This window comes from Epinephelus moara, chromosome 17 (genome assembly GCF_006386435.1).
Source record: "Epinephelus moara isolate mb chromosome 17, YSFRI_EMoa_1.0, whole genome shotgun sequence".
Lineage (NCBI taxonomy): Eukaryota > Metazoa > Chordata > Actinopteri > Perciformes > Serranidae > Epinephelus > Epinephelus moara.
Genome location: NC_065522.1, coordinates 2,782,448 through 2,802,974, shown reverse-complemented (window position 1 = coordinate 2,802,974; position 20,527 = coordinate 2,782,448). Strand labels below are relative to the sequence as shown.

The 20,527-nt window shown below is 40.7% G+C and overlaps 1 protein-coding gene across 5 annotated transcripts in view; it reads right to left on the bottom strand.

Annotated features, from left to right (window-relative positions):
• Nucleotides 1–473: 473 nt before the first annotated feature.
• Nucleotides 474–20,527, bottom strand: part of camk2d1 (calcium/calmodulin-dependent protein kinase (CaM kinase) II delta 1) — a 229,557-nt gene continuing 209,503 nt past the window's right edge. For 4 of the 5 annotated variants that reach the window (XM_050066964.1, XM_050066961.1, XM_050066960.1 and 1 more), the window contains exons 15-18: nt 4,477–4,552; nt 4,275–4,369; nt 3,780–4,008; nt 474–2,125 (exon numbers count right to left, since the gene is read on the bottom strand). In XM_050066964.1, the coding sequence (XP_049922921.1) occupies nt 2,122–2,125; nt 3,780–4,008; nt 4,275–4,369; nt 4,477–4,552 (404 nt within the window). In that variant the 3' untranslated portion in view covers nt 474–2,121. Of the gene's footprint in view, nt 2,126–3,775; nt 4,009–4,274; nt 4,370–4,476; nt 4,553–20,527 lie in introns of those variants that run through there. The other variant, XM_050066965.1, reaches the window with a different exon arrangement.

Sequence of the window (20,527 nt, the reverse complement as noted above, 5' to 3'; positions counted from 1 at the left end):
GGAGTTTTTCCTTATCCGCTGCGAGGGTCATAAGGACAGAGGGATGTCGTATGCTGTAAAGCCCTGTGAGGCAAATTGTGATTTGTGATATTGGGCTTTATAAATAAAATTGATTGATTGATTGATTGATTGTATGCAGCATTTCTGACAGGTTTGATGGTGTTGGTCAGTTCACTGCTTTGCATCACATTTTGCTGCAATAAAAAAAAGTCAGATGAACAGACTGAAAACTTTATCTTAGGAGGTGAAACTGATGTTGGCAATTTTCCTTTGGGGAAATCATTTGCAGTTGGGGAAAATAGGTAAAAAAAAAAAAATCTCAATATATTTTATGGTAATACTCAGCATATATATATCTCAATATCGTATTGAGACCTAAGTATTGTGATAATATTGTATTGTGGGTTCTCTGGCGATTCCCACCACTGGTGAATACACACAGGACACAAAATGAAAGAACAAATCAAGTCTCATTTGGCATAAATCACACAATTTTATTTGATATTACTAAAACATACATCAGGCTTGTTTCATCATGGTAACATTATATACCAGAGTCCCATCAGGAATTTCAATGCATCTTAGAAAGATAAAAACAAAGTGTGGTGTGGGACAAATGTGATTAAACAAAAGAGTGTAAACAATTTTCTAAGCAAAAACCCAAAACAAAACAAAAATCTCAATATCCTTTACACAAATGGAATCATCAGTGGACACCCTGTGACTTTATGTCTAAACCTTTCCCCATGCTTTCATTCTGGTATTATTCCCCCCTATTCTTTTTTTTCTCCCACTGTCATTTTAATTCTGAAGTGTTTTAAAATTCAAACCTTAAGATATGAATCTGCTGCAAGTGATTCCAAAAAACCCCTTTCCCTTTAATTCATCAGTGACACTAAAATAACATTATAGAGTAACATAAGAACTAGAATGGTGATTAACTGCTTTGTGATTTGGTCAAGAATCAAATTCCTCATGGCAAAATGAACAGGTAAATAAGTTGCAGAAGCAAAGGTTTCAGCTGAATCCAGCTTTCCTGTCAGTGTCAATGTCATGACTACTTTGTCCAGTGTAAAACATGGTGCTGTAAAGCACTGTCGTACACCAATTGGACAGAATAAAGGTGGGACTCAATCAAGGTTTAAAGGGCTTAAAGGAAAGCACTGATAATGACAAGTGGAGGGACAGGCATCCACTTATATCCATATTAGAATATAAAAAGTAAACACAATAAAATAGCTGATAAAATTCACATAATTAGTTCCTTACTGTATGAAAATATGATCTGACTGCAAAGAGTCACAGAATGGCCTTTAAGAATTATATGTATATCTATAGTTTACATTCTATCATAAGAGACTTTTTTCATATGCTGCCCTGTGATGATGGAGGTCCAAACAGCCTAAATAGAACACGTTTCAATTGAGTTTCCCTTTTAAACATGTAGTTCAAATTCCTAGTAAACATACTGGGTGCCAATGGCAAACCAGAAAACAGATTAATAAAATTAGCCAACTCAGTTCATATGAATACTGCTAAAGATTAAGCAAAGAGAGAAAAGCCATTTACATCAATTACCAAAACTTATACATAACCAAACAAAAGCAAGCTTATGCCTGAGCATTAATAGATGGCAGCTCTGAAAAGATAAATTAGTAAAAAGCAGATATGTGATATATTGGTCATCATGCCGAAAGGCGAAAACATCACAACAGCTCCTAAACATGTGCAATATTCAAATGAAAATCTGTCACTACACGATGACTGGAAGTTTCACATATTTCATCACCCTATTAAAAATGAATCATCTCGAACATCTGCATCCTCTAAAAAAACCACCGCTATTAAAAACATACTGACCTAAAAAAAAACCTTGCCCAATGAACAACACACACTCTCACTACAAAATGATATTGTCAAGACTTGAAGTTTCCCCCTTGTTTTGTTGTTTTCTTAAAATGTACAACAATCTTCAGTCCAGCAGTGACAATATGTAAACAACACACTGAGAGGGCGGAGCTCTAGCTATGGAGGGCAGGGATTGGCTGAGGGATCTGATGGACACTTGGTAGGCAGGGTTTGTTGTAGGCTGGAGGATGATTGTAGTCAAATATGGTCCTCTCAACTGAAACACAAAACATGTGGATTCATTCATTAATAAAAAGCCTTTCTAAACAATGACCACTACATTTGAATTTACCCCCCACTACATTTTGTCCTGTAGCTCTGAGCTTTGTTTACTTTGTCAAATATTCAGGGGTCCAAGCAGTGTCACTCACTGTTGGAGCTCTATTGTATTATAGGGGTTCAAGCCTGAAGAGCTGAAACCACATCATTTTTGTGCTAATTCATTACTATTATTCAGAAATGTTTTTGCAAATTCCCGTGAGATGGTACATCATAGACACATGAAACCAGTTATTGGAAGTTGCGTGCAAATGCTGCTCAAGAAATATTATGTCAATCAGCCAGATGGGGCCACTATAATTACGGCCAGTTTTGGAAAGGCCACATCCCTTGCACTCTAAGTGTTATTGACTTGAAATTTGACACACAAGTGTGGCTCAATGTGTTCTACCAGAAAGCCACCAGAACCAGTAAGGTCCCACTGAGAACATTTTTCAGCATTTTGACTTTTTTGAAAAACACATCATTTAAATCTCATAAATCACATTTCCGATTTGTACCAAATTTTCTGTAAATCATATTGGATGAAGCTCATAAACAGTAATCAAAAGTATGTTGATATCTCAATTTGTTTTGAAGATATTGCCCAATGAACTCTAGAGGGGGAGTAGCTCAGCACATAAATAGACCTAACTCCTTAACCGTTGAGCCAATCATCACAAAACTTGCAGAAAGGTACCAGCAACATACCCTGAGAGTTTCATTCAAATCAACCACTAGATCAGGTGCTTCAAATGCAAAAATGGAAATTAATTAGACATATTAGAACTGATTGTCCAAAACTTTAAGGATATGTTGAATAATAATGTTTTACCAAGTGTGTAAAATAATTTTCAAGTCGCTCAATAGGTGATGCCACCAGTTCCAAACAAGTGCACTGGTCTTTTGTTAAATTTGGCCATAAACCAATGACCTTTTGTACAAACATCAGCAAACTTGGTGGATATTTTTAACCAAGCCATTATAACATGTCCCCGAAAACTTTGTGCAATTGACCAGAGAAGAGTGTGGCCCTGCACAGACTATGATGTAAATGATTAAGCAGCTGTCCAACTGTTATAATTGTGGCATAATATATTGAAAAAAAACAACATTAAACTAAAATAATATGATGGTTACTGTAACTTCTTAATAACATTTGTGGCTTTTTTTGTTGTTGCTCGTGCAGCCATCTCTATCTCTAGATATCTCTTAACACTCTGTTTGGAGTGTGCCTCTGAAAAAACTCTGATTGGAGGGCCAAGTAGCCCTAACAATCTACCCTACCCCTCCATCCCAACAAGAATCAGAACACCCTATCCCTGCACGTGAACGAGCACAACAGAGGAGTGGGGGCTCAGTGTTGGGGCAAGGAATGTATTGGGATTGCGCCATACTATATGTTGTTACCTTCTAATACATTTATGCTACAGTATCAATAGCAAATTAACCGAGCAGATCTGGAAAATCTTGTGAAAATAGGATAGAATATGCTTATAAAACAGGGAATATTAGATGTTTTTCTAGAAAAAGCCAGTAGGTTCCTAAAGAGCAAAGAACCATGTCTCTGGGATGGACATAGAGACACGCAGGGTAGGAAGTGGTGGCCTTACTTGGTGGGCACGGTGGGTGAGCCGGAGCGGTGGAAGTGGATGTTCTGCCACTTGCTGTCGCGGCGATGCCAGATGCGGGTCTCCTCTGACTGCATGGTGCGAGGCATGCCGTTGCTGTCGATGTACTGGGTGAGGCGGATATAGGCGATACAAGCAGCCTCGTCCCCGATGAGGTGGACGTGGGGGTTGAGCAGGATAGTGTGGATGGGCTGCTTTCCCTTGGACAGAGCTGCAGAGGAGAAGAACATGAAACATAGAGAGTGGGTAGAAGAGGAGACTCAGGAGAGTCTTACAATTTAAAACTCTATAAGACTTACTGTGACAGCTCCTTAGAGCATTGTCTCTAAGGTGAAACTGAACATTTAGTCAATCACCTTGGACTCAAACCAGAGTTGCAAGAATGATTTAGGTGCACATCTGGGAATTCTGAAGGTGCTATTGAACACTAGCAAAATCAAAGAGTGCAGCTCACCATCTGCAACACTAATTCCTTACCATTCTCAAAGTAAAAGCGGTGGAAGTCAGTGCCCTCCACCAAGTTTCCCAGGGCTTCAGGCTCAAAGGACGTGAGTCCAGGATCACATATCTTCCTAAAAAAATACACCAGACAGCCGTGTTAGAGTCATGGAACAGTGGGAAGATTTCTTTTTACAGGTAGGTATTTGAGGTATAAGTAAATTAAACCAGTTGAACTGACGTGTAGGCTTCAAAGTCGCCATTGTTTATGGCTTCGATCAGCTGCTCAGTGACTTTAATGATCTCCTGCTTACGAGCTGAGAGACAAAGAGAAACATAGGAATGTTAGATTAGATGGGATACACAACCCCTGATAAATATGAAAAGAAGCGCAAATTAAGGTCAAAGATGGACTAATGTGGAACATGAGGACAACATCGACCCAAAATCACAACATTAATGGACTGAAGGTTTACATCTTCATCAAAAACACACAGAAATAAACTGTCACATAGAGATGAATGAAGGTAAGACTTGGTGAGCATGGTTCAAGACATAACATCAACATTACCTTTCATGCTAAGTAGGTAAGCTAGGAAACAATGAATGGAAAGAATAAGTGCTGTTGTTGTGGCTTTCTAAAAGACATTTACACTATGGAGATGATGAGAGTTGACACAACAATCCATTTTTACCCTCTACAGCTTCAAGTCCACTGTTGTTCCCAGCTAACTGAACACTCACAGTCTGCTGTTTGAGCTGAGCACTGATTCCCTCCAGTGACAAGTAAACCAAAAAGATAACTGCAGGAAGGTGAAACATGCTTGCTTGTAAGCTTTGCTTTTTAGTTCGAGACTAAAACTAGGAGCTGCAGCCTCGGACAGGCTGATGCAGAAGCAGGAAGAGCTGGACACAACCACAATATCCTCCTCTGATTGGCTGTTAGGATAAAAAGCCTGACACAGCTGAAATAACGTAGTGGACTTTACTTTGCAAATAGGAACTTAGTCCTGACTGGGTTTACAGAGACAGTGTCAGTTTGCTGATGGGGCCCTGTGGGGCTGAAATGGGCCTTACGAAACCACCAAACCATCGATTGAAAGACTCTTGCTCTGTGACCTGTACACCTCCTCGCTCTGAGTACCATTGGCCTGTTTGCTTGGTGTACACAACCGAAGTAATAGTGAACTACAGTAACTTAATTTATTGCAGTAATTTCACTGAATGTAAGCACCTTAGAAAAACCACACCTGATTGTATTTCTGATACTATTACAGAGTTTTTTTTCCCATGCCAAAATGATACTGTTTTCAATATCTTATGTAAGTGTCAGGAAATCCTTAAAAGGACAGTTCACCCCCAATTCAAAAATACATATTTTTCCTCTTACCTGCAGTGCTATTTACCAGTCTAGATAAGTTTTAGTGTGAGTTTCTGGGTATTGGAGATATCGGCCGTAGACATGTCTGCCTTTTCTCCAATATAATTGAACTAGATGGCACTCAGCTTGTAGAGCTCAAAGTGCCCAAAAATACATTTGAAAAACTCAACAGCAATGTCAGACACATTGTTGTGAGCAGTTTAATGTAGGAACTATTTTTACTCTACTGAACTACACCCATCAACAACATCACCATGCAGAGGGAAGGGTGCATCCACTCATGGACGAGAGGCTCGAGACAGCACAGGATGTAAACATGAGTGAAAAGCTGTTAGCTTGCTCAGTGGTGTTAGGTGAGCTGGCAGTTGATGCAAGAGAATAATCTGCAACTCACACCAAAACTTTCTAGACTGATAATGGAAATAGAGAGGTATCCCATGAAGATTTTAACTTAGGACATGACTTGCATAAACTAAAAACGCAACTTCATTTGACATAAGCTGTGATTGAATTGACTTGACTTGCTCAAGAAAAGATGACTTGGGACTTGCTTAAGACTTGAACCAAATGACTTGAGTCACATGTCTGGTGTAGGCCTACTGTCCTGCACAAACCCACACCATGTGACATAATGTTAACAAAGCTAGGGAAGATGTGGCAAATCTTTTTTGTCCAAGTGCTTTATTTCTCCTTTCACTCTGAAAACACTTGATACTACGTGAGAAGAAAAGAAACACAATAACTGATAGTTACTCTACGTTCCAGCCTGGATCAATATCATTTATAAGGCAGGCAAAACCGTTTTTTAATTATGTTTATCAGTGTCACTCAATATTAAATATTAGTAGCAGTATGTAGAGCTCAGCCTCTGTCTGTAGAATTCTGTCATCCTCCACAGTATCTGTGGCGTGGAAATAATGTCCTTTGAGCTTCTGTCAGCTGTATCATTAATATTATTTTTCTCTGGGATCTCTTTTTAAAGCACGGACAGAAAGGCAGAAGGTTTGCATGCATCGACTAATAGAGACATACACACACATAGGAGATGGTGATAAATACAAAGAAACTAAACAGAAAAAGTGATCATTGTCAGCAGCAGCAAGACTGCTGAGCCATAAGCAACAAAGCACAGAACTATTGACTGTAACTGCAGAAAGAGATGATGACACACATGCGCGCACACACACACACACACACACACAANCTTCTGTTAAAGGCAGGATGAGTAGGACTTTCCTAAAAAAGACATTGTATAGACTCAGGCAAAACTATTTCCTCCCAATCATCACTTCTGACGCACTCTCAGTGCTGGTGTCTGTATCTGCAGAGACTTTGTCCTCTGCCTTTCTTATTTTGCTGTATTCAGGAAGTCAAGACCCGATGATTGGCTGCCAGCCTACCGCTGTGGCACGCAGAATGTCCAGCATCCATCAGTGGCTTTGAACACCAGCCTTGCCAAAAAAGGAAATCCACCCCCTCTCATCCCTCTCCTTAGAGGCAGGACATTGGGTCCCCTTGAGCCCCTTTACTTCCTCTATGTATCTATGTGTCTTGTTTACAAGTGTATGCCACCCCGTGTTTATGTTGTTCAATTTTTAACAGTTGTTGGCTGAATTAAAGTTGCTACAGCTATTAAAGGGAAATTTTTCCAATTTTCAACCAGCACTGTGTCTTTACAGTGTGTGCAGTTGAACGGCGTTTGACACCCCTCTTACTCCCTGTGGGAACTTAAAGGTTTTATAGTCTCACAGCGGGCGGGGACTGAGGCGGATGGACCACGGGGTAAATCCAATGGTACAATAGCTAAACCTGGTCTCACACTGAAGTTGTCAAATACCGGTGTTTGGGTAGTGACTTCTGGCGTGAGACACCAACAAAAAAAGCTGTCCTTTCAAGTCAGCATTATAGCAGCTGATCGCCATTATTGTGTAATGCTGCCTGGCAGCATCAGGGGAGACGCAGATGGACAACATTGCAAGTTAAGGGGACAACAACAGACTTACACCCAGCAGGCTGGTGTTTGCTTCCTGTATGATTGTTAAGATGAACCATGTTCTTTTTTGTTAAACCCAACCAATGTGTTGGCTAAATGTAACCATGTGCGTTTGTTGCTGAAGAAAAAAAGCATCAAATTGTGTTGTTGTACCAACGTAGTGTGTTTATTTTGGAAGAGACTGTATGCAAACTGTACATTTCCTGTGAATACGGAAGTGTTTTTTGAAAGCAGACAATTCATGTAACAGACCGAAGTTGACACTGCGTCCCAGAATGTCAACAACCAACGCACCCTGGGTACCTCGCACGTCATATTCCGACGTACAAAGTCCATGACCAAATGTCGATATGAGACGAGGTCGGAGTGAAAATGTGTTGGCTAGCTAAGTAGTCAGCTGCAGTCTCTTTCAATGGTGCTAGCTAGCAGGAGGCTGACAGCCAATCATCAGGCCTGATGTCTGGCAGCTCGCTTATGTCATGCAAAAGTGGGTGTGGTTTCATTTAAAGAGGGTTAAAAAAACAACGGATCCTTTAAGTCATTTTTGGGCATCAACCTAAGGGCAGTGGTGTGTAGCTCTCAGCCAATAAGAGTGCACAGGATGTAAGGATCTGACTCTATAAAAATGTAGCCACTAGGTGCCAGATCATATGCACAGAGAGGAGGAGCCAGTTTAAATGTTATTGTTTCAAACCCACAAATCCTACTCATTCTGCCTTTAACAATTAAAAACATTATTTTACTACAAATCTTTGATTCTTTATGACACAAAAGAAGCCATCATTCTCAAATGTTTAATCTTGTCTAAACACAGGCAGCCATACACTAACTTTGTCTTAATTAAGTCTAAAATGATCAATTTTTTATTTAATTTAGGAACTGCCTGATAATGAATGAAATAAATAAACAAGATTACAAATGGGGGACACATTTAGTGCCAGTTTTCTGAACTTAACAATGTTCCATACTTTAGGATAGGATAGGAAAAACTTTATTATTACTTTGTGTTGCGGACACATTTTGGTTATCAAGAAGTGCTAACATTTGATACCTAGCCCTGGTGCAGTACAGTTCTTCTTTTCCCTTATACATTTACTCAATGTTCACTCACTTTATCATTGGGGTCTTGAGACAGATGACTGTTTCCATTTTCAATACAGAACAGTCTTTGAACTACTCACCCAGGAGGACAGTCTTTGAGAAGCTAAGCCAAATGGGCCAGCAGATTAAATCAGAATGTTATGCTAAATAGACTGTCCAGACCTATGTTCACCATTTGTTGTCACTTAGAGCTTTTGATTATTGATTATTGCATGTAACATCATCAAACATTCCATCCTTAAGTCCCGCCTTGAAACCGCTTTCAACATCACTGACACTGCGATCTTCTGGCTCAATTCCTACCTCTCTGACAGATATAGGTTTATTAGCATAAACAACTGCAAGACCCACACTGCTCCCCTCTCCCAAGGTGCTCCCCAAAGTTCAGTTCTTGAACTCCTGCGCCTCATCCTGTACTTTCTCCCCTTTAGTTAAATAATCTGCCGCCATGGACTTCAGTTTCACTGCTTTTCTGATGACATTCAGTTACACATCTCCACCAGTTCAGTTCAGTTCAGGCTTTATTTGTCACATACATAGAATCCATGTAGTGAAATGTAAACAGTTGGCTCCATGATGTATCAAGCCAAAGCCATCACTCGGCAGGGCTTCCTTATTACCGTTCCCACCCTCTGGAACTCACTCCCTAAAGACATCACAGACTCCCCCTCACTCTCCACCTTCAAGAAATCCCTCAAACACACCTCTTCAAAACTGCTTTTAACCTCTAACTGTTCTTCTTCTCCATCTCTGCATTCTTACTCTTCTTGTAGATTATTCCATCTTGATATTGTTTTTCCCCCCCTAATTTTGTTGTACTTGTTCTCTGTAAAGGGTCTTTGAGTATCCAGAAAAGCGCTATACAAGTCCAAAGTATATAATAATAATGATAATAATAATAATAATAATAATAATAATAATTATCATTATTATTGTTGTCATTAGTGGTGGTAGTAATAGTAGTAGTATTGATTAGCTCAGCCCCCAACCTCCAGTTTTAGTCTGTCGATCTAGAGGAGAGACTTCATGACTGCTGTGAACTTCCTCTAGCCCGCTGTGAAGCAAATCTTATCAGAACCATTGGTTTCCTTTTGAAGCTTAAGTTCAGATTATTTTCTACAATTTGAAACTTGTTCTTCAACAAAAGATTTCTTCTGTATCAGCTTTCCTGGTAAACAGAGCAAAAAAGACAATAGAGAGTTATAACTTAATATTAAAAACGAGCTGGTGAAGAGTCCCATTACCCTTGCTACGGAGTTTAACAATTTTTTCATAAACTCTGTGCAAGAGATTTTCCAACTCTTCAATCCACCCAACTCTGACTATGTTCCCATCAATCAAGATCAGCCTATCTTTAAAATAACAGAGATACCTGAAATAGAAGTAGCCAATATCATCAATGCTTTGAATGCCTCTAAAGCAAAGGACAACTGTGGCTTGGGACACAAACTTTCTGAAAGAAAACAAAGATGTGTTGATATGTCCAATCACACACATAATAAACTTATCTATCAAACACTGTATAGTCCTCTCTGCTTGGAAAGTGGGCGTGGTCAGTCCTATTTTTAAATCAGGAGTCAAAACTGACACAACAGAAAACAGTGTGTTGTCGCCAACGGTGTCGCTTCGGCTTATCAGGAGTGTTCAGTCAGTGTCCCACAAGGGTCAATACTCGGACTAATTTTATTCTGTCTTTATATAAACGATTTCCCGAATGCATGCAAAAATACTGACATACAAATGTACACGGACGATGCAGTAATCTACACACCCGCAAAAAACACTCTAGAGGCCGCTCACATTCTTACATCAGCGATGGCCCACATCCATAACTGGCTCAAAAATTTTTCTCTTTTATTAACACAACACAAAAAAGACCACAAACTCAAATGTACTTCTGGAAGGAGAGGAGCTTGAGCTGGTACATGAATTTAAATACCTTGGTGTCACTCTAGACTCCTCCCTCACTTTCAAAAATCATATTAAAAACATCTCTAAAATAATAAAACTCAATCTAGCTAACTTCAAACACATCAGGGCATCGCTGACAGTAAATGCGGCCAGAATGTTTGTGTATGCTATGATTTTTCTCATTTCGAGTATTGTTTCACTAAAGGCCCGAACATACTCAAAGCGGACGTCCGCAAGCCCTGTGCGCGCAAAGCTCAGATTTTACGACTGCGCGGACTCCGCTCTGCGCACCAGTGACTGCTCGGCATGTATTTTTCACATCAAGGGGATTTTTCACAGACATTTTTACAGGAAACTACAACGCGGAAGTGTGCTCGACTATGAAAGCCCGAATGACTGCGGACATTCCTCGCGGAGTCCGTTCCGCGTACGTTCCGCCCGAGTATGTTCAGGCCTTTACTGGACACTCACTGGTAACAACAACCTCAAACTGATAGAATCATTATATAAGAGAGCTTTGAAAGTATCCGACTGTAAACCACTCTCTTATCACCACTGTCACATCCTAAAGAAACACAACTTTCTGAGCTTTGATAATTTTAAAACTTTTAAATATGCCTGTACTGTGTATAAGACACTGCATGGACTTGCACCACCCCCAAACTAATTTCCTCTAGTGGCAGAGCTACCAGGGCGACAGCCAGGGGAGATTGTGAAGTGCCGTACCGATGGACTACTTTTGGACAAAATGTTCTTTCAGTCAAAGGCAGTAACATCTGGAACAGTATACCGCACACGATACGGGATTGTTCTACATATGTCACCTTCAAAACTCACTGCAAGAACTGGCTCAAAACAAACCAAAACTGTAATCATAACTCTCACAGTGCTCGGATACATATACGTATGTACATATATTGTGTGATTTTTCTCTTGTTGTGAGTATTTTGTAATTGTTGTTACTGTACTGTTGTCTTGTTTTGTTGTTTGCACATGGGACGCAAATGTAGCACCTGCAGTAGGCTATTTATGTCTGAGTGACTTAGTTTACCCCAGGCGGTAGGGGTGATTATTTCCCCCGGACTGCTTATAAAATGCACTTTATTCGATCAAAGCACTTTATTCCATCGACGCACTTTAAATAGCACTTTATGGCATTACTGCTAACTCTGCACTTTACTTCCATGTATGATTGTTTGTCTGTGTGTGAATTATTCTTACTGTTTGTTTTAATTACTGTTTTTGTTTTTTAATTGTTGGTGATCTGCCACGGGACAACGGATGTAAATTAGCAGTTCTGCTAACTCCGGCATATTTACAGATGTATTTATACTGATGTTCATCAATATGCACTGTCCCTTCCAAATAAACGCTTTCCAAAAGTGTAACTCAACAGGCCAAGGCTGTGTTTTCCTTAACTATTAGGAGTCTACATAATATTTCAGAAATATTATAACAGTTAACATGAAGCAAAGTGTTACTGTTCAGTCTACACATCCTGCCATGAAAGTCAAATCTTTGATTCAAAACAAAAGTCCAAGCCTCAGTAGGCTGCTCAACTAAAGCACAGAACACAGCATTACAATCATCATAAGCAATAATAAACTCAAGGCGTTTGTGTCCAAACTCCACCAGTAGGAACCTGCAGATTCTTGATTATTAGTCTTAGTTTATACAAGGTCTGTGTAAGAGCTGTTGCTTGTTTGTAAAAGAATCTTAAAACTCAGAGGAGAAAAATAATTCTCATTCCCAAACTAAGGCTATAATCTGTGAGGAGGGTCAGACAATGCCTGATTTTAAGGGGCCACAAACCAAAAAGGTTGGGATACCTCACCTTAAATACTGTGAAGAAAAGTTAAGGTGTCATAACAGCTTGTGACCTGCGAGGGGTGCTCTGAGACAGCAGCTCTGCACTGAGACACAGTGGATGAGGTGTGGTTTGCTTTGGATTCATCAGTCCCACAGAGGTCATTTTATTGCAATATGTTTTTTTTGAGCTAACTTGAACTCAATATGTTGACCTGAACCCCTTAAAGCTAGGATCTGAGTTATGTCCATGAGCAATGAGTCTGAAGCTAAATTCAAGTTGTAAAAGCTTGTCATGTTCTTTTAATTCTGTAATAACTCCAAAACAATGTATCATAACTATGATGCAATACTAAAATGTTGCAAATGATATATGTCACATTTACATGAATGAGACACACAAGGTCACACCCCAGAAATACAATCAGTTCATTGTTGAGTCTGAATTAAGTTGTGTAAAATTTGAAGAAATCCCTGTCCCTCAAGCTGATCTTGAGATATTACGTTCATAAGAATAAGATGGATGCAATGTCACAGTGACCTTGACCTTTGAGCACCATAATCTAATCAGTTCATCCCAGAGTCCACGTGAATGTTTGTTCCAAATGCAAGGAAATTTAGCGGTAGAGTGAAGGCTTTCAAACTGCATTTAGACCCACATAATAGGAGGTCAAAATTACAGACATTAAGCAGTTAAGTGAACAATTTAAATATTTTAAAACTCTCATATGTTGCTGCCACAATTATCTATCTGAAGTAATCCAGAAAATTCAAGTAAAAATAAAAGTTAACAGACATTTCTCAGTTCACTGAAACAATTTCTTCACATATTTTCTAGTATATTTCTAATTTTAGGGAAATGTACAATTCTACTTCTTGCTATACTGAATAGAGGTCGACCGATATGGCCTTTAGGCCGATTATGCCGCTGCCGATATTGAGAGAGAGCAGGGCGATATAAAGGCCCGAACATACTCATATGCAGAACGGACTCCGCGGAGGTCCGCGCGGACTCAAAGCGGACGTCCGCAAGCCCTGTGCACGCAAAGCTCAGATTTTACGACCGTGCGGACTCCGCTCCGCGTACCAGTGACTGCTCTGCATGTATTTTTCACATCGCGGGGATTTTTCACAGACATTTTTACAGGAAACTACAACACGGAAGTGCGCTCGACTATGAAAGCCCGAATGACTGCAGACATTCCTCGCAGAGTCTACTCCGCTAATAGTACGCCCGAGTATGTTCGGGCCTTTAGGCCGATATCACTTTTTTCTCCCCCATCTGATAAAATACAATATTTTGTCTTTACGGGTCTCCTGTCCCTCGCCTCCGCCCCTATGCCCACTGGGCGCTGCTCAGTGCCCTCCACAGTGGCCACGCCCGAGAACTATACACTCAAGTCTCTCCGGGCTCTGACACTCCCGGGACTTCACACCCAGCTAGTCATCACTGATGATAACCATCCCTACAAGACGAACACAGGGACTACACTCAGCTACCAGTGGTAATGTACCTTGTCCTAGTGTGCTGTATAAACATTTTCTAGTTTGACTTAAGTTCTACTAGTTTCTAGTGATTATCTCTGCACTCTAGTCTTACCTTGACTTCTCTGCTTTCAGACTTGGACAACACCTACCACTTCCATTCAAGCCCAGGCTTCACCTGCTCTCTGCCTCCTGAATTGTGCTTTTGGATCTAGGGCTGAATATGATAACAAATGACACAATACTGTGTAACCTAAATGTTAACATTTATTGAATGTTCTTGTAATTGACTAAATAAAAGAAATACTGTGAACTACTGTAATACTGTTTTAGTGCACCTATTAACAGCAGCATTATCAGCTGACAGCAGCATCACTGACAAAACATTTACAGAAATTACTGTATAAACATAAAAAAACTTTGTTTGTTTGTTTGTTTTCCTCTCTCCCTCCCATCCTCTCTCTCTCCCTCCCTCTCTCATAACATGAGCATGCTTGTGTTGCAGTTACCAAATTAGTTAAATGGGTTTTTGGTAATCACTGGGAATGGGAACTGGGAAACTTATAAATACATGTAATATGTTCACTATTCCGTTACTGTGCCAATATGTTCTCCATTGTTCTGATGCTAAAACTTGCACAGGGTTAATGTTCACTCACTATTCTGTTGTTACTGCCGGTAATATTTGCACTGATTCTGTCTTATACACTACTGCACTGTTGCCATGACATCCAAACAGAAATAGATGCGGGCTGACCAGAAGAGAAACCTTAAAACAGTGTTAAACTGTTGCACAATGTTGGTGTTCTTGAACATGCCCTTAACACTGACGTCAGTGTCTTGCTAGGCTCAAAGAGGGTAGGCTACACACAGGTGCAACAGAGCAGACTGTTTCTCCGTCTCTCATCTCTCCGTAATTTACGTGTAGTGTTGGTGCTGCGATCATAAACACACTGGAATACTGAGCAGTTCATGCCAGCCAAACGCAACTGAAAGGAAATGGCCACTTTAGAATGAAAATACAGACAGTACTTACTGACCCTCATGCTGACAAGAAGTCTAGTGTAGTTTTTTAATCCACAAAACTTAATCGGGGTATCTGAGGATAACAGCTAGCCGGAATAACAGCTACACTTGAAGTGTACGGAACCCACATTTTGAAAATGTAATAAAACTCCACTAATGCATTTCATAAACGTCAGAACAGCTCGTCCATCGTAATCGAAGTGCCCTGAAGCCATGGCATGCAAAATTGACTTGAAAAGACATAATTTACTCCACTTTTATAGCATAATTTCTCACCGTGGTCAGTTAGCCTGCCCTGCAGGTGTGCTGTGTTTACATGGCAACTTGCGCGAGACTAGCTGATGGCTAGTGGTGGTGCTAGTTCTCGAGTCTCACGCGAGTTGCATTGTAAACACAGCACACCTGCAGGGCAGGCTAACTGAACTTGGATTACGACGGACGAGCCGTTCTGACGTTTTTGAAATGTATTAGCGGAGTTTTATTACATTTCCCCGAACGAGTTTTGTGGATTAAAAAACTACACTGGACCTCTTGTCGGCATGACGGTCAATAAGTACTGTCTGTATTTTCATTCTAAAGTGGCCATTTCCTTGGAGGCTGTGTGTATCTTCGACATGTAGACAAGGTATTCCAGCCCCTTTATGATGCCAATTCTACACGTGAATAACGGAGAATTCCTAGCACTGGTGTTTATATTTTTGTTCAGTATAGGCAATTAGAAAATGCACTGGAGATGGTGAATTCTTCCCAGATTAGCAAACGTTAGCCCCACACTTGTCACGGCACTTGTTGCATGTTGCTTTCACGTCTCCAGTGCATTTTATAATACAATGCAAACCACTGTCTCCCAACGAGGCTGTCTCGAGACTGCAAGGCTGGAGACTACACCATGCATCAGTTGGATTGTACCATCTTGGCTGAGCGGCCGGCTGATTGATCGGTCGACCTCTAATACTGAATACTTTTAATGATGTCAAAAGGAGGGGCTGCTTGCACTTTCTTCCCAAGCACTGGGATATGGACTTACACTGGGAGTCGGTGGGGCCAAGGCTGGGCACGGGCACCCCGTGTTGGGGGTCAGGCCCCTGCATGGGGGTGTGATGTGGGCCACAGTGGCATATGGTGGGATGGTCAGAGAAAAAGACCAGAAAGGAGGATGTGATGAAGAGGAGCAAGTAGGCAGCCGCCAGTGTCCACAGGATGTACTGGCAGCACTCCTCCCCACTGGGCCAAACACTAGGAGAGTACCAGTAGGAGGAGGAGAACGATGAAAAGGAGGAGGGGTGGGAGGGGGAGGGGGAGAGGGAGAGGGAGGAAGGCCTGTGAGAAGTGGAGTGGTCTAACTGGTTAAGGTGATAGATTTGGGGAGTGGAGGATGGAGAGTGTGCTGAGGTGAAGAGAGGGCACAGAGGAAGACAGAGGAATGGATAGATAGAAGGAAATGTTGAACAAAGTGGGCGAAGCAGGAATGATAGAAAAAGATGAAATGGAGAAAAGGAAAACATGAAATGGTGAGTAAATGAAAAGCATGCAGGAAATTACAGTTTGTTCCAGCAGCTGTAAAAAAATAGTTTGGACAGAGCATGTGAAAATGTTCAGGGATGTGAAGATGTCAGTTCTATCCTCAGGTAGAAGGTGACAATGCAGAAGCATCACTGATAACAACTAAACAAGTAAACAGTTAGGATCACATTAAAGGTCAATATTAATTTCATCTCTCCATCCCTGTGTGTACACAAGCACATCAAAACTACACGTACAGGATGCATTCAAAGACTCAAAACTTTAAACTGTAATGTTTGGCTACATTCACTACCACCACTATTAAATTGGTAATAAATTATTTTTTGCCCCTTGGGAAAAGAGGGACAACATGAAAGCACAATATTCACACCATATCAACTTATCAAAGTTAGCATAGCTGATGTATGAACATAAAGCAACACTACATTTTCTCTGGACTTGTGTTCGTGTCCACCCAAAGTCCAATATTTAGGCTTCCTTTGGCTCTGTTTTAGTCTTCATCAGCATATAAATAAATCTTAGAATAATCTTTCATTTTGGGTTGGTAGTAAGTTACTGCCCCAAGTGAAGGAGTTCAAGTATTTTGGGGTCTTGTTCACGAGTGAGGGTAGAATGGAGTGTGAGATGGATCAGCAGTTTGGTGCTGGCTCTGTGCTGGACTGTCGTGGTGAAGAAAGAGCTGAGTCAGAAGGCAAAGCTTTCGATTTGCTGGTCCATCTACGTCCCAACCCTCACCTATGGTCTAGAGCTTTGGGTAGTGACCAAAAGAATAAGATCGCTGATACAAGCGGCCGAAATGAGTTTCCTCCGTAGGGTGGCTAGGTTCAGCCTTAGAGATAGAGATAAGAAGCTCGGATATCAGGAGGGAGCTCGGAGTAGAGCTGCTGCTCCTTCACATCGAAAGGGGTCAGTTGAGGTGGCTCAGGCATCTGTTTAAGATGCCTCCTGGGCGCCTCCTTTAGAGGTGTTCCAGGCATGCCCAACTGGTAGGAGGCTCTGAGACAGACCCAGAACACACTGAAGGGATTATATATCTCATCTGGTCTGAGAACACCTTAGGATCCCCCAGCAGGACCTGGAAAGCATTGCTGGGTAGAGGGATGTCTGGAGTACTTTGCTCAGCCTGCTGCCCCCGCGACCCAGTCTTGGATAAGCGGTTGAAAATGGGTGGATGGATCTTTAATTTCTTTTTGGCCTCCGTCATAGTAATTTATCAACCCACAACCTCATCAATGTCATTTCAAGCAGCAGCAGATGTCGTTTTTTTTAGACTGTGCACTTCCTGCCTACAGTATTAAAGAGCAGAAAAAGATGATTTTACTGATGGAGAGTCAAACAACTAAAAGCTAAAAAGACAGATATGTTTTTCAGGACCTGGTGGAGACCCAATCAGAGCCAAAACTAGAATTCCCACCTTGTGGTTGTATTCCTCCATAGAAAATGCACAGTTCTTCAAATATAGATGTTGCTGCAAAGATGTTCTAAAACATGGATGCTTCACACACATCTTCAACCCAGCAGCACATAAGATCTATACAATCAGCACACATCCAAGATTAGTGTCACCAAGTCAGTATCTGACCAAATGCCTCCCCTTCTGTTCCTGAGATATGATTTTGAATAATGGCTAGACTTAAACTTTTGTGTGAAATTTTGTCATAATTACTGAGTTATGGCCACAAACATGAGGTCACAGTGACCTTTGACGACCAAATTCTAACCAGTTCATCCTTGAGTCTAAGTGGACTTTTGTGCCAAATTTGAAGGAATTCACTCAAGATGTTCTTAAGATATCCCGTCCATGAAATTGAGACGGACCAGGTCACAGTTAACTTGACTTTTTAGCTTTGACGACCAAAATATAATTAGTTCATTGTTGAGTCCAAGTGGACGTTTGTGCCAAGTTTGAGGAAATCCCCTTCAGACTTTTTTGAGATTATCACATTAATGCGAATGAGTCAGACTCAAGGTCACAGTGACCTTAGTCTCTATATACAGACTCTACATTCACTGAATGTAGAGTCTGTAGGCAAACCCCGGAGATCTTGCCTCCGGAAGAAGAGCAGAAGAGTCCTGGTTTCCGGTTGTAGGCTGTTTGTAGTCCGCGTGATATTGACCAGTCACGTTTGAGCCGGCTGCAGTTGTTGCCAGGTTAAACGGTCCGTGTGGTGAACTAACGAGGAGGAACATAATTGGCGTCACTGCAAACTCTGAATCCATCGCAATGGTTTAGCATATTTACTTATATATAAACGGAAGTTGGAAACGGAAATTCGCCTCCTCCGCCCAAATGAAACCGGAATGCCAAAAAATCGGGGGTCTGCCCCCAGAGGCTGTATCGCCATCTGCTGGAAGTCAGACGCCGAATACAGCCGATGGGTTCCAAGAATGCAGTGACCTTGACCACTGACCACCAAAATTAAACTAGTTCACTGTTGCGTTCAAGTGGACATTTGTGCTTAATCTGAGGCATGAGTATTCTTCAGATACTGCATCACAAGAATGGTACGGACGGGCAACATGAAAACATGATGCCTTAGGCCATGGCTATTGCTGATGTGGAGGCATAAATACAGTTAATACTGGACACAAAAATGACTCCAGTTGAATGCTAATGCTCTGTGGATGTTAAAATAGACAACTACTTCTAACATGTTATCCACAACAACTCCAACAACACAACTGATGTTGTCTTAGCTTGCTGTTCATCTGCCCCCAAGTATCCAAAAAAAAAATTAAAAAAAAATCAATGACTGAAGCTTTAACTCACCCTGTCTCAATGGAAATACCTTCTATGCACATTACTGCCTCCACTTTTAAACCATGTCACTAAACAGAATAAATACTGGCCACTTGACTAAATTCATTTAGTGTAGAGGGCATCTGACACTAATAGGAAGCTATCACACATCCATCACTCAAATCAGTGCAAGTGAGTTGCATTCAAGAAAAAGGTAATGCTATTTAAATCTTATTTATCTGATCTTTTTCAGTTTATTCATGTTCACGATGAATCATCCTTATGTACAAAAGTTTGTTTTGGAGCTCCACAAGGTTCTGTGCTCGGACCAATCCTATTCACTCTATATATATGCTTCCTTTAGGTAACATCATTAGAAATCACTCTGTAAATTTCCATTGTTATGCGGATGATACACAATTGTATTTATCGATGAGGCCAGAAAAAACGAATCAATTAACTAAACTTCATAATTGCATTAAAGACATAAAAACCTGGATGAGCATGAATTTCCTTATGTTAAATTCAGACAAAACTGCAATTATTGTTCTTGGCCCCAAACAACTCAGAGACTCTTTATCTGATGACATAGTTTCTCTAGATGGCATTGCTCTGGCCTCTAGCACTACCGTAAGAAACCTCAGAGTAATATTTGATCAAGATTTGTCTTTTAATTCTCATTTAAAACAAACCTCATGGACTGCATTTTTTCATCTGCGTAATATTGCGAAAATTAGGCCTATCCTGACCCGAAAAGATGCAGAAAAATTGGTCCACACTTTTGTTACCTCTAGGCTGGATTACTGTAACTCCCTATTATCAGGTAGCTCTAATAAGTCTTTAAAAACTCTCCATCTAATTCAGAATGCAGCGGCACGTGTACTAACAGGAACTAGGAAACAAGATCATATTTCTCCTGTTTTAGCTTCTCTGCACTGGCTCCCTGTAAAATCCAGAATTGAATTTAAAGTCCTATTGTTAACTTATAAAGCTCTACTAAAGCCATACTACATGTCACTAACTTGGCTTCTTTTCCGGAGCCTTTGTGCTCCACTGTCTCGCAGGTTAACTTATATCGCAGCTCTGCCTGGATAGTGTGACGTGTGTGGTTGTGCTGCTGCCATGGTCCTGCCTGATCCTGCTGCTGCTGTTATCATTAGTCATACTTCTACCGTTATTATACACGTGTATTGGCACATATGTATACTATCTTATATATATATTAATATATACTTTCAACTTATTGTACCACAATAGCCATAATTATAATTATAATATTATTACTTTCATTAATGTTGTTTGTCATATGGATTACTGTTAATTTA